General features: G+C 50.6%; 2 protein-coding genes across 9 annotated transcripts in view; one reads left to right on the top strand and one right to left on the bottom strand.

Annotated features, from left to right (window-relative positions):
• NLRC3 (NLR family CARD domain containing 3) overlaps window positions 1–9,409 on the top strand; it is a 33,843-nt gene extending 24,434 nt beyond the window's left edge. For both annotated transcript variants that reach the window (XM_031686994.2, XM_072942559.1), the window contains 10 exons: window positions 351–434; window positions 1,097–1,180; window positions 1,710–1,793; window positions 2,392–2,475; window positions 2,955–3,038; window positions 5,161–5,244; window positions 5,670–5,753; window positions 6,392–6,475; window positions 6,791–6,874; window positions 7,192–9,409. In XM_031686994.2, the coding sequence (XP_031542854.2) occupies window positions 351–434; window positions 1,097–1,180; window positions 1,710–1,793; window positions 2,392–2,475; window positions 2,955–3,038; window positions 5,161–5,244; window positions 5,670–5,753; window positions 6,392–6,475; window positions 6,791–6,874; window positions 7,192–7,282 (847 nt within the window). In that variant the 3' untranslated portion in view covers window positions 7,283–9,409. The remainder of the gene's footprint in view (window positions 1–350; window positions 435–1,096; window positions 1,181–1,709; window positions 1,794–2,391; window positions 2,476–2,954; window positions 3,039–5,160; window positions 5,245–5,669; window positions 5,754–6,391; window positions 6,476–6,790; window positions 6,875–7,191) is intronic.
• Window positions 9,410–11,590: 2,181 nt separating this feature from the next.
• The window catches only part of CLUAP1 (clusterin associated protein 1), a 29,619-nt gene continuing 29,077 nt past the window's right edge, over window positions 11,591–12,132 (bottom strand). For 4 of the 7 annotated variants that reach the window (XM_072942561.1, XM_031686996.2, XM_031686998.2 and 1 more), the window contains 2 exons: window positions 11,946–12,019; window positions 11,591–11,869 (listed from right to left, as the gene is read on the bottom strand). In XM_072942561.1, the coding sequence (XP_072798662.1) occupies window positions 11,632–11,869; window positions 11,946–12,019 (312 nt within the window). In that variant the 3' untranslated portion in view covers window positions 11,591–11,631. The remainder of the gene's footprint in view (window positions 11,870–11,945; window positions 12,020–12,132) is intronic. The other 3 variants (XM_015239300.3, XM_015239303.3, XM_006204313.4) reach the window with 1 other exon arrangement.

Here is a 12,132-nt window from a genome sequence, read left to right as displayed (position 1 = left end):
GATCTAGAGTTCCAGAAATGAGTGAGCCCCAAGTGTCACAGGCTCACATTTACTGCCTTCTCAGCTGGCAGAAGAAAATAGCATTTTCTGGTCACCTTCAGATAAAGTATCATAAATACGTCTCACTAAAGGGTTGGCCCTGGCCCCTGCCCCATACCAGGGAGTCAAGCAGGACTTTGCTGCCTTGATCTCTTACAGAGACTCCCCGCCAGACAGCCTCAGACAGAAGAAACTGTGCACCAGGCACCCTTGAAACCACAGAGGCAGCGGTTCCCTGGAGGGCTTCCCAGGACTCTGGCCCCCTGGCCTCGTCCTGCCAGGCTGCTCCACCCATGTCCCATCTCTTGCAGGTTCTCCAGTAACAGCATTGGTGATGGAGGTGCCAAGGCCCTGGCGGAGGCCCTGAAGGTGAACCAGGGCCTGGAGAGCCTGGAGTGAGTCTGCCTCTAACCACCTTCCAGGGTTGCTGTGGGCAGAGGGTGACTCCCCACCTGGGTTCCCCACCCAGCCGGTGGACGGGTCCTGGAGGAGGGCTGTAAGTCAGGACTGCTTCCCTGTTAGAACCCAACCAACCACGAATGCTGGGCATATGGAGATCTTAAGGGTCTCTCCCTCCAGCGCACCCACCAGCTCCCTTTCCCTGGACAGTCGGGGTCAGTGTTGGTTCTGGAGTTTTCAGAGTGGCAAGAGCCGAGTGCCCTTTGGGAGCTGGCACAGGTGGCTGCAGATGGGGTTGGCTCCAGGGCCTTGGTGGGGAGTGGGGAGCTCAGCGCTGCCCCCACAATGGGAGACTCCGCTGTGTCCCTTTCTCTAGGGGCTGCAGACACACATCCCCCTCAGAAGCTGTGTGGAACCACCCAAATCAAGGCAGAGTCTAAACCTTGGTGCTGGTTGTGCTAGATAGACTCCCTGGTCCCGACCTAGCAGGGGCTGGAGTTGCAGTAGACGGGAAGGGTATCAGAGATGAGAGGAGCAGTAGGGGGGTGGCACAGAGCTCCCCCGAATCCCTGTTGAACTCAGTGCCTGTAGTCCCAGCCTGGGCTCGCTCCGGGTCCCGAGACACCCACGCCAAGTGTGCCCTGTCCTCTGTCTGCAGCCTGCAGAGCAATTCCATCAGTGACTCAGGAGTGGCGGCGCTGATGGGGGCCCTCTGCGCCAACCAGACACTCCTCAGCCTCAAGTAAGTCCCTGCTTCCCTCTCCATCCACGGGCATTCCTTTGGCCAGGGGGCCTGAAGGGACGCTGGGACTTGGAAGGAAAGGCTGGCGCTGAGAAGCCCACACATCCCCCGCGGACTTGTCGGGGGAAGACCTATGGTTGGCAGCTTGGCCCTGGAGCCTGGCATCCTGCACTCTTCCTGCTGGCAGGCGAGGCAGGGGATGGCGGGGGCCGTCAGCTGGCCGGTCCCGCTGCCCCCTTCCTACAGGCGAGCCTCTAGGCACCCAAGCATGCCTGCCCGCCCCTCGCACTTCTGAGGTTCCGTTGTCTTACCCTCTTCCTCCTGGACCGTCTGACCTACTGCTGACAGTCCCAGGGGGGGACACCCGGCTGGCAAGCCGCTGGAGCTGGGCTCCCTGGCGCAGCCTCTTCAAACCTCAGCCCCGGTCCCACGTGTGGCTCCTGGGTTCTAACGGCCTGAACACCTGGGCTTGTCTTTCCCAGAGGCTTCAGCTGTCCGGTCAGTAGCTCAGGGTTCTCTCTTTCCTCAGCCTTCGAGAAAACTCCATCAGCTCCGAGGGCGCCCAGGACCTGGCTCGCGCTCTCTGCGCCAACAGCACCCTGAAGAGCCTGGAGTACGTTGGGGAGGGGTGCAGGCTGCGCTTCCTAAGGCTCCTCTGTGCCACCCAGGGCCTCAGCCACCAGAGCCGGTAGCCAGCAGGCAGAGCCTCGGTGCCCCGGCCCCTGTACGAGGCTGGAGAAGGGCCTGGCTGGGAGGGAGCAGCCGGAGGCTCGGTGTCTGATGGTTGCCCTGACCCAAGTTCCCCTCTCTCATGTCATAAATTATAAGGGGATGAAGTGGGTGGCGACAATCTCCCTGCCCTAACCCCCCCGCCCCCCACGACGTATGAGCCTATGAGAGGGGCTTGGTCAGGAGGGACAGCGCAGCACAGGGGTCAAGAGTGAGTCCCCAGGCAGGTGACCTGTCACAGAACCTTACTGAGCAGAGCCTGTCCCCTGCCCTGTGAGGTCGTCAGGATTCAGTTCAATGGTCCAGGGCACGTGCCGGAGACAGCGCCTGGCACGTGAAAGTGCTCCAGGCGTGTGAGCCGGGCAATCCCAGCAGACAGACGCCGTCCGGGCCGGGGGGCGGGGGGTGGTCTGGCTTCCCCAGTGAACAAAGACAGGGGCTGCATGGCTCCTGCTCACTTGTCCCCGTCTTCCCCCTCCCAGCCTGACAGCCAACCTCCTCCACGACCAGGGTGCTCAGGCCATCGCGGTGGCAGTGAGAGAAAACCACGCCCTCACGGCCCTTCAGTGAGTCTGCGGCGCCCCTACCCCGCCCTGTGCGCTGGCGGAGCTGCGGGGTCACACTCAAACCTGGGCATGCAGGAGCCCGAGTCCGGCTTTGGGGTCCCACCCACAACGTGGTCTCTGGGGCCTCGGTAGACTGTGCCCTGCCCCTCCACTCTGCTTCCCGGGCCCGACCCACCGAGAGAACAGTGGTGGGAGGGGGAGGTGGGAGGTGGGTGCCCACGCAGTGCCTCGGCCTGTCACGTGCTTCCTGCAGAGGCCACTTGGGATCTACCTGAGCCTGTCCGTGCGCCCTCTCCTAGCCAGAGTGCACACTGACCCCTCGGGACCAAGCCTGAGGGCTGCAGGAGTTCTGCCTGTTTTGGCCAGGGCCCCATCCCTCAGGGACCCCACTCCCCTCTGTCACTCTCCCAGGGCCTCCTGGGCCTCCTGGGCTCTGACCAGAGAGGGTCACATGCTGACACGTGTCTGTGTCTGCCCAGCCTGCAATGGAACTTCATCCAGGCCGGCGCCGCCAAGGCCCTGGGACAAGCACTACAGCTCAACACGAGCCTGACCAGCCTCGAGTAAGTGGGGCCTTCCCAGGGTCTGTGAGAGGGCAGGGGGATCTGAAACCTCGGTGCCCGCCAGGGGCAGGGCTCATGCCCTCAGCACACAGCCTCCTCTGCTCTAAGGCCAGCAGGCACATTTTTAACTCATCAGCTGGTTTTGTTTTGTTTTGTTTAAATAATAGCTTTATTGAGTGTACAATTCACTGGTTTCTAGTAAATTCAGAGCTGTGTGACCATCTCTGCAATCAATTTTAGAACCTTTCAATCACCCCGAAAGAAACCTTATACCCATTATCAGTCACTCCCCATCTGTCCCCAGCCTCCCTGGGCAGACACTAGTCTACTAGTGTTTGTCCCTGTGGATTTGCCTATTCTGGACATTTCACACAAATGAAGTCATACAATACTTGATCTTGCCTGATGCCTGTCTTCCATCTAGTGTATTTTCGAGGTTCATCCACATTGTAGCATGTATCAGTACTTCATTCCTTTTTATGACTGAATAATAGTCTATTGCTTGGACAGACATTTTGTTTATCCATTCATCTGTTGATGGACATTTGGGTTGTTTCCACTTTTGGCTGTTGTGAATAATGCTTCCATGATCATTCATGTACAGGCTTCTGTGTGGACGTATGCCTTCAGTTCTTGTGTGTCCACCTGGGAGCGGAACTGCTGGGTCAGATGGTAACTCTGTGTTTAACCTTTGAGCCTTATCTGCTTTTTTTTAATTTTATATTTTATATATATAAAATTTTATATTTTATACACACACACACACACACATACATGAACCAAGATATCCCCTCTCTGGCTGGTTCTTCTGTTTGAACATGGTATTCCTCAGGGCTCTATCCTAGGCCATCTTCCCCTGAATGATGCCTCTTTTCTAGAAGCTTTCCTTCACCCAGGGCTCCAATTCCTTTCAAAGTCCTGGTGCTGTATCCCAGACCTCTCTCCTGAGCTCCAGACCCACGTATTCACTGCCCACTCCACCCGTCCCGCTGGTGGACTTCAAATCGACTGAATCAGCTCCCCCACAAGTCTGCTTCTTGGTTCCCCACCTTGTGAATGCATCCAGCAACCAACCATACGCTCCAGAAACATCGCCTTCGTTCTCACTTTCCATGTGCAACTCACTCCCAGGTCTGGTCGCTTCTCCTCCCAACGCCCCTCCCATCTTCTCCCGTCCCACCCCACGGCCACTGTCCAGGCCACTAGCATCACTCACCTGCATCACTGCAGCTGTCTCCACATCCAGTCCATCCTCTCATACTGCTGGTCACAGATGTTTCCCAAACATAAGTCTGTCCCCATCCTGCATAAGCTATTTAAATGGCTGCCTGGTGCCTGCAGAGGGAAGTCCAACCCTTAGCGTGGCTTCCAAGGCCACCAAAGATCTGCTTTCTTTGCACCTCCTCACCCTCATTCCTCATTCCAGCGACTCAACTCCATTTCTTTGGGTTCCTGAGGGCCTCCCCTATCTCTCGCCTTCGGGTTTTGGTTTAGACCTATTTCTGCTGGGCAGCCTCTGTGACCACACTGGGGAGGGAGACGCCTCAGGGTCCCCCCCACAGCCTGCAGTTGGCGACTGCCCATTAATACCCCGTCCCCGACTTGAGTTCCAAGAGGGTGGAGCCGGGCTTGCTAGGACCTACCACACTTAAATGTTAAAATTATCAATGCAAACTGCTCCCTTAAACAATGTCCACTTGAATTGAACTCTTAATCACTTACTGCTCCAGTGCCTGCTACTTTCCTCCAGTGTGGAAGGAAAAAAAGAAGTAAAACACTGACTAGCAAGAACGGCCCAGGGATGGAGGGCTTTGAGTTTCTGATTGCCTTTGAAAAGCACACTTTTGTCCAAACTCTTGTTGACAGTAGTTCCACATGTCCCTTCTCTGGTTTGTCTCTGGTGCAGACTTGTGCAGACCCCAGACCCCTCCGCACGCTAACTAGGAGGCCAGGGGGCTGCTGCGGCTCACAGGAGGCACACCTGTCCCCAGGGTGACCCTGGGAGTATGGTCTACTAGGGCGTGTGTGGTCTGACTTAAATCTACAAGGTCCAAGCTCAGCGTGTCATGCTGGAGTGCTGGCCCTGTGTCCCGTGTGCCCAGGGGTCAGGCTCTGTGTTCAGTTTACAGGAGAACGCCATCGGGGATGAAGGCGCCTCTGCGGTGGCCAGTGCGCTGAAGGCAAACACGGCCCTCACTGCTCTCTAGTAAGTCCTCATGCGCACGGCAGCCCAGGAAGCCGGCCTTCACCATCCTTTCACACTTAACATCAATTTGCTTCCCACTCAAAGAAGGTGTGTTTGATTCTCCTAATATTAGCAACTGGGACATCAGACATCTAGAAAGTAAGAACTAGGGGCTTGGGGAGTGTCCCCTGCAAACCCTCCAGGAGACCACCTCTACCCTCTGTATCTGTAGCACGCAGATCTCTGCCCGGCACCAGACTGTAGGCAGGAGATGCAATGCTCCTTGCATCCACGGGCCAACAATTTTCAGTGTTGCTTTGCCACTTTCGGACCTAAAACAAGGGGTGGTGGAAACGAAGCGTGGATTTGGCTGGAGCTGGGCCTGGGGCAGGTGTGAGGGCTAGAGAGGCCCTGCCTGTCCGAATTGACCGCATCTCCTCCTACAGTCTCCAGGTGGCCTCCATTGGTGCCCTGGGGGCCCAGGCGCTCGGGGAGGCCCTGGCGGTGAACAGAACCTTGGAGATTCTCGAGTAAGTATTCCAGTCTCCAGCTACAGCCTTTTGCCCCTCAAAAACAAGCTGTTGATTCAAAACAAATAGATATGGGGGAAAAAATGTACATGGGAACTCACAAATCATTTAAATATCTTCATGTGGACCAAGCAGGCCCCAGCTTCCCAGCCCCACTGCACCCCTTTTCCTGGGAGTCACTCTTGTTGGTCCTCCTCTCCTTGGCCTTGCCCAGGTTGCTTGTGTCCCCAGGCCCTGTTTAGGGGCCACTGATCTCAGGTTGCAAGAAGATCCTAATTCCTAGGGGTCCTCCAGCTCTGAGGGGCTCTCAGACGTGTCCAGGTCATCATGGCTCCTGTGGTTCTGTGATTCCGAGCACATGGGTACCCCTGGATGGAGTGTCTCTCTGGTCTCAGCCCAGATCTCTCTTTGCGATGAAAGTGGAGGATGAGGGCTCTAGTAAACCTCAGCCTTCCTTGTGTCCCCCCTCCCCAGGCCCGATCTCCATTCTGTGCCTGGGAGTGAGGACAGGGCAACCTCACCCTGTGTGGTTGCTCAGTCCATGCTGCCTCTACCAGGCAGCCCATGTTCCCCTGAAGAGGTACCACGTTCACCTCTCAGCTGTCACTGTGCCTTAGGGTTCCTGTCTTCCCCAACAGCTTAAGAGGAAACGCCATCGGAGTGGCTGGAGCCAAAGCCTTGGCAAATGCTCTGAAGGTCAACTCAAGTCTCCGAAGGCTCAAGTGAGTGGTTGTACACACCTACCTGTGGCACAGAGCACCAGGCTTCTCTTCTGGGATAAGATGCTCCTGATTTCCTCTGTAGCTTCTTCCTTCCAGATACAGACAGCTCACACCGTACTGCTGACTACAGTCTGTACTGTGGATGGGTTTGTTCATTTCTGCATTTTTGGCCCTCTATGGCACCCGGATGAGAAAACCTGGCTACTTGTAGGCGCGGGTCTCGGGGTTAAATGGCGCCTCGCTCTGGCTATGGTGCCTGTGGACAAATCTGTCCTGAATGGCTCACTGTCGTTTCTCCATCTTTTCTCTGCCTAGTCTTCAAGAGAATTCCTTGGGGATGGATGGGGCGATATGTGTTGCCACTGCACTGTCTGGAAACCACGGGCTCCAGCACATCAAGTGAGTGGGGCTCAGTTTCACCTGACCTTTCCTGCTGTTCTCACTCACCCTTAGAACCGCTGCCAGGACAGGCCCTGCCTTCAGCTTAGTTCTCAGAGCCAGCTGGCTCCTGTGCCCCTCGGCAGCTCTGCAAGGGAACATAGTGTAAGAGGGAGCCCTTCTGAGCCTTGTCCATATGAGGGATCCTGGAAGCATGAAGGTTTTGCATGGGGTTCTGCACTTTACCTAGTGACCATCTGCTCTTTACTGATGAGCATCCTCAGGCCTCCAGCCCTTCGACCAGTTTCTCAAGCCCCATCCAAATCCTTCTCTTCTAGTCTCCAGGGAAACCACATTGGGGAGTCTGGTGCCAGGATGATCGCAGAGGCTATCAAGACAAATGCTCCCTCATGCACTGTTGAAATGTGAGACCGGTTCCTGGTGGACCAGGCAGCAGAACAGGAAGGGACATGGCTGGAAGCTTTCAAAGGAAAAGACCATTTTCCAGGGTGTCTTCCGGTGGTCTGGGAATGATGCTGACCCGCAAGAGAGCTGGTCCCCTGCAAGGAGGCCTGAAGGTGCTGCCAGAGGAGGACATGAAGACCTCTCCTGGTCCTAGGTCAGTCTGGGCAAGGGAGAGATGGACACTCTGCTGTAGCATAGAGAAGGGAGGGTCTCCCGCCAAGGGACTCAGGGACACAGGCCTCAAAGCTCAGCAAGTAAGAAACCAGTCTGAGCTTATTTATATCCTGAGGACTTCATGTGCCCCTTTCTGTATCATGACTGCCCTCTTCCACGGCCCTGGTTAAAACCACCCCCCAACTCTGAAATGAGCTGCCATCTTTAAGCCCATTAAGAGTATCAATTTGGCATCGGTGACAGAGGGGACCTCTTTCTTTTCTCAAGAAGAAAAGGTTTTAGGAGTATGATCCTTAAGAGTTATATGGAAAAATTATGAAAAACTTTCAAAGAGGAATGAAGGCTTTAATTATAGGATTCTGGTGACAGAGACCAAAAAAATTTCTCCAAAATTTTTGCCATCTTTTATCTATTTCAAAATCTCTCAAAGACATGGATTATGTCTGCCATGTTATCTGGAGTCTGGCAAACTGGTTATCAAAGCACGTTAAACGTCGATACCTTGATAATGTCATTCTATGTTAGGCTCCCAAACCACTACTATGGCTACAGCTTCCCCATGAAGGTAGGTAAGCTGAGCTTCCACGTGGCATAAATGCCCTCAGATGTCTGTCTGTGTTGAAAGGAAAGAGATTCCAAATGGATGTCACGGCTCTCATCAACTACATAACCAAGGAAAATGCTTACATGAAAATTATAAACTAATTATCACTTTTAAATTTGAACAGAAACTATTGTTCCAATTGTTTCTTTAAAAAATGAGTATTTGGGCAAGAACTACCACTGAATGATAAAACCATGGATGAAAAGTCTGTTAAAGATATCCACACAGTCTCAAAGCATCATCACAGAGAGGTATTTATGGAGGTTCCTCAAAGATGGGGACATCTTTGCAAATACTGCCTTAGTGATTAAAATTAACATCACCAATAATGGGACAAATAGATGCCAAAGTGAGGCACTGAAGGAACATCACTGCTGTATTATTCTTGCCAAAAATGTTTACCTGAATCTAATAATGAAGGAACAGTCAGACAGAATCCAGAGGGCCATTCTGGAAAACAAAACAAAACACACACACATACACACACACACAGAACAAAAAGCCTGACCTCTTAAAAAATGCCAGTGTCATGAAAAAAATACAAAAAGCTGAAGACTGTTTTAAATGAAAGCTATTACAGAGTCATAACAACTTAAGATCTTTTGATTGGATCCTAGAGGAGACAGGGAAAAATCAGCTATAAAGAACATTATTTGGAAACTGGGGACATTTAAACGTAGGTCTTACGTAGTCTTTATTGGATTACTGGTTTTGAAAGACATTTTTGCTGGGTATAGAATTCCAGGGTGAGTTTTTTCTTTCAGTGCTTTCAAGATGTTGTTATACCATCTTCTGGTTTGCACTGTTTCTGAGTTGAGAACCTGTCAGGCAAGAGCTGAAGTAGCCAAATGCTGGAGAAAGTGGTGCCTTGTAAGGACCTCACTGGAGAAACCTCAGGGGCCAAAGCAGTGGACAAAAAATGTGCTCTCCAGGGATTTCAAAAGCAAGCCGCACTAGAATGGGAAGGAAAGCCCCTTCCTTCCTGCTCCAAAGTCTCTCCAGCACCCTACTGACAAGGTTTAACACCTTTCTGGGTGGCAAAGAAGAGCTACTGACAAGGAAAAGCTCCATTATTGCAGGGCAGGCCAAAAGGTGAATTTGAACAGAGGCAATAAATTGATAACCAACACAACAGGATTTTGAGGGGTCTTTTATTGTTCTTCATTTTGGACAATTTATATTGCTGTGTCTTCAGGGACAGTAATGTTTTCTTTTGCAATGTCTAATCTGCTCTTAATCTCGGCTTGCATAATTTCCCCCTTGTATTTTTTTTAATCTCTGTAAGTACTGTTTGAGACTTTATATCTTCCGTATCTCTCAACATGCTCATGCTTCACCATCCAACTATATGGAATAGTTATAAATGTTTGAATGTCCTTCCCTACCTTCTCTGTCATCTCTGGGTCATTTCTTGGTCAGTTTCTTGACTTTCCTCATCATGCCTTGTACATTTGGCTTTGACACCAGACATTGGGAATTTTATCTTCTTGGATGTTGACTATCTTTACAGTACTTAAAACATTCTTGAGCTTTATTCTGGGACACAATTACTTAGAAACAGTTGGATCCTTTCAAAATTTGTTTTTAAATTTTGCTAGCCAGGATCAGCCATCCTTTAGCCTAGGGCTACTTTGGCCCAACTTCTGAGGCAATGCCTCAGTATTCTGAGTACTCTACCCGATGCCCAAGTCGAGGAAACTGTTCTGAGCCCTATCTATAATAGACGCTATAGAAATTCAGGTGTAAAAAAGCGTGAAATAAACTTTGCCTTCTTACCTTAAATAGCAGCAACCAAATGGTTAACTGCGTAGCAGATAAATCCTAATCCAAACTACTTTATCAATTACTTTCCCCTCCTCCCTTCCTCTCTCCCTTTAGTTACACAGTAAAACAAACAAAACCCAAGAAAACTATCAGCAATGATCTAAATGCTAGTTTTCCACTGACCTAATCACACGATCTCCTTTGGGGCCCCAATCTGCTCTGCTGCTTGACCAAAACCAAATGGCACAAGTCACAAGGCACATGCATATACCTGACTCCTGGATCTTTGAGAGCGACAGAAAACACATTAATAACTATGATCGCTACTTGAGGCTCCTTTGTTGACAGATGCTGCTCAAGTATAGAAATGTCAGACTATGTGAGACTCTACACAGTCAGTTAATGAGGGATGAAGGATGACAAGAAGCAAGTGAAACAATGAATTGCCCGCTGCAGCTCCTGCCCCTACCTGTGGATGTGTTGTCGTCTGGGGCTTGGGTTGGGCTCCCAAGTTAATGCCCATTAGGAGAAAGCATCACAGAAGGAAAACTGAAATACACATTTTTTTGTTTTTCAAAACATAAGGTCAGACTCAGGTACACCAAAGCTGTAACATCCAAGAAAATGTAGTGACTCTCTTGTGCCTTAAAAGCCAGGGCACCTGAGGTGGTTAATGTGGCTCCCAATACACCTACTTTCCTTTTAGCTTATTGTTTCAAAGATGTCACATCTCAGATCACTAGTCAATTAACTGAATGCTGACTGCTTAAAAAAGGGGTAATTGTATACGTAAAATTTAAGACAGAAAACAAGCAAAGATGGAAATAATGGCCACATGCTCTCCCAAAATTTACATGTACTATATGAACCTGTGAATTTTTCTTGAATAAGTATTTATATGTTATAGGTGAAAACATTACTTTCAAATAAAACTTATTTGATAATATAAAATATGGTATTAAGTACATTTATTAAGAGAGAAAGAACTTTGGACGTCTTCTGACTTTATCATTCCTCTGTGCTTTCAATATTAACAAACAGAACCGAACCGAACCCACCTATCTGTTCCTTCTCATTTCACAAGAGAGAAGTTCTTCTGGTGCTGGTGTATTTTTTTAAGGCAGAAACACAAATCTGTACCAACTGTTTTTCCTTAATTTGCTCTCTACAAAGGGGGAATGTCAGTCTTCTGAGAGGAAATGGGGTCTGGATAATGCGAGCATCTCTCCATTGCCCAATTTTCAAGGAAAGCTGGTTTTCATCTAAGTTAGCTAACTTCCTTTCAGAAACTTTAAGTTAGTTAAATACATTTAAAGCTTGGTATTGTGAGCATGCAGAAGAATGAAAATAAGACTATCAAACAAAACAGAGGCTGGAATAAAAAGCTATCCGATATAAAATAAATGTTCCAAACTGTACATGTGATTAATAGTCAGCTGCTCCCCGACTATTCCTAGAACGAGTCCTGCGCCCGGTTCCAAGCCCCAGGTCTGGACGCCAAGGTCGCGCCAACGCTGGGAGGAAACGTGTGACGAAAGCAACAGCCGAGACCTACACAGCGCTGGCTGTTATTTCTCAAGCTTTTGTCCTGTGCATGTGAATCACTAAGAACACACACGTTTCCCAAGTTTTAGGAGACAAATAAGGCAAAAAAGGCAAAAAAGAAATCATCTGCGGGGCTTGCTCCAGCTCCCATTAAGCTTGTGCAGCAAACACACAGGAGGCTAAAGCAGAGAGGGCTTTTGCTTTATTAACGATGAGTCCAGCTGGCTTATTGAACAAAGTGCACGTTTCCTTCTGACCCTTTAATTTCTACAAATCTGAGGGTTTTAATCTGCTTGCGTCCCTTGGCAAGAAGGTTAGAAGTCATTGTCACTCTCATCCAGGGGCTCAGGTTTCCGGACTCTCCGACTGGGCTTAGCTGGGGACAGAGCAATACTCTCGTCTTCCAGGTCATCGTCGTCTTCCTCGTCATCCTCCACGTCAATCTTACTGTCCTCCGAGTCCTCCTACAGGAGAGACAGCAAGTGCAGCTGAGCAGCCCGTCCTGTTACTATATCCATGTCAGCAGAGACCCTACCTCACCTTTTCACTAGTAGCTCAAAAACCAGCAACACCCATGCGAAGGAAGGGCTTGGCAGAGCAGCAGTCAGGAGTGGCTGCAGAAGAATGGGACCAGTGTCAACTTATTGCTGGCCGGAATACACACAGAAACATATCATCTAACCAGGTTGGCGCTGCAGCTGGCTTTCCCGTGGATGTCTCAGGAGCT

Source organism: Vicugna pacos, chromosome 18 (assembly GCF_048564905.1).
Source record: "Vicugna pacos chromosome 18, VicPac4, whole genome shotgun sequence".
NCBI classification, from domain to species: Eukaryota; Metazoa; Chordata; class Mammalia; order Artiodactyla; family Camelidae; genus Vicugna; species Vicugna pacos.
This window is presented reverse-complemented; position numbering and strand designations above follow the sequence as displayed.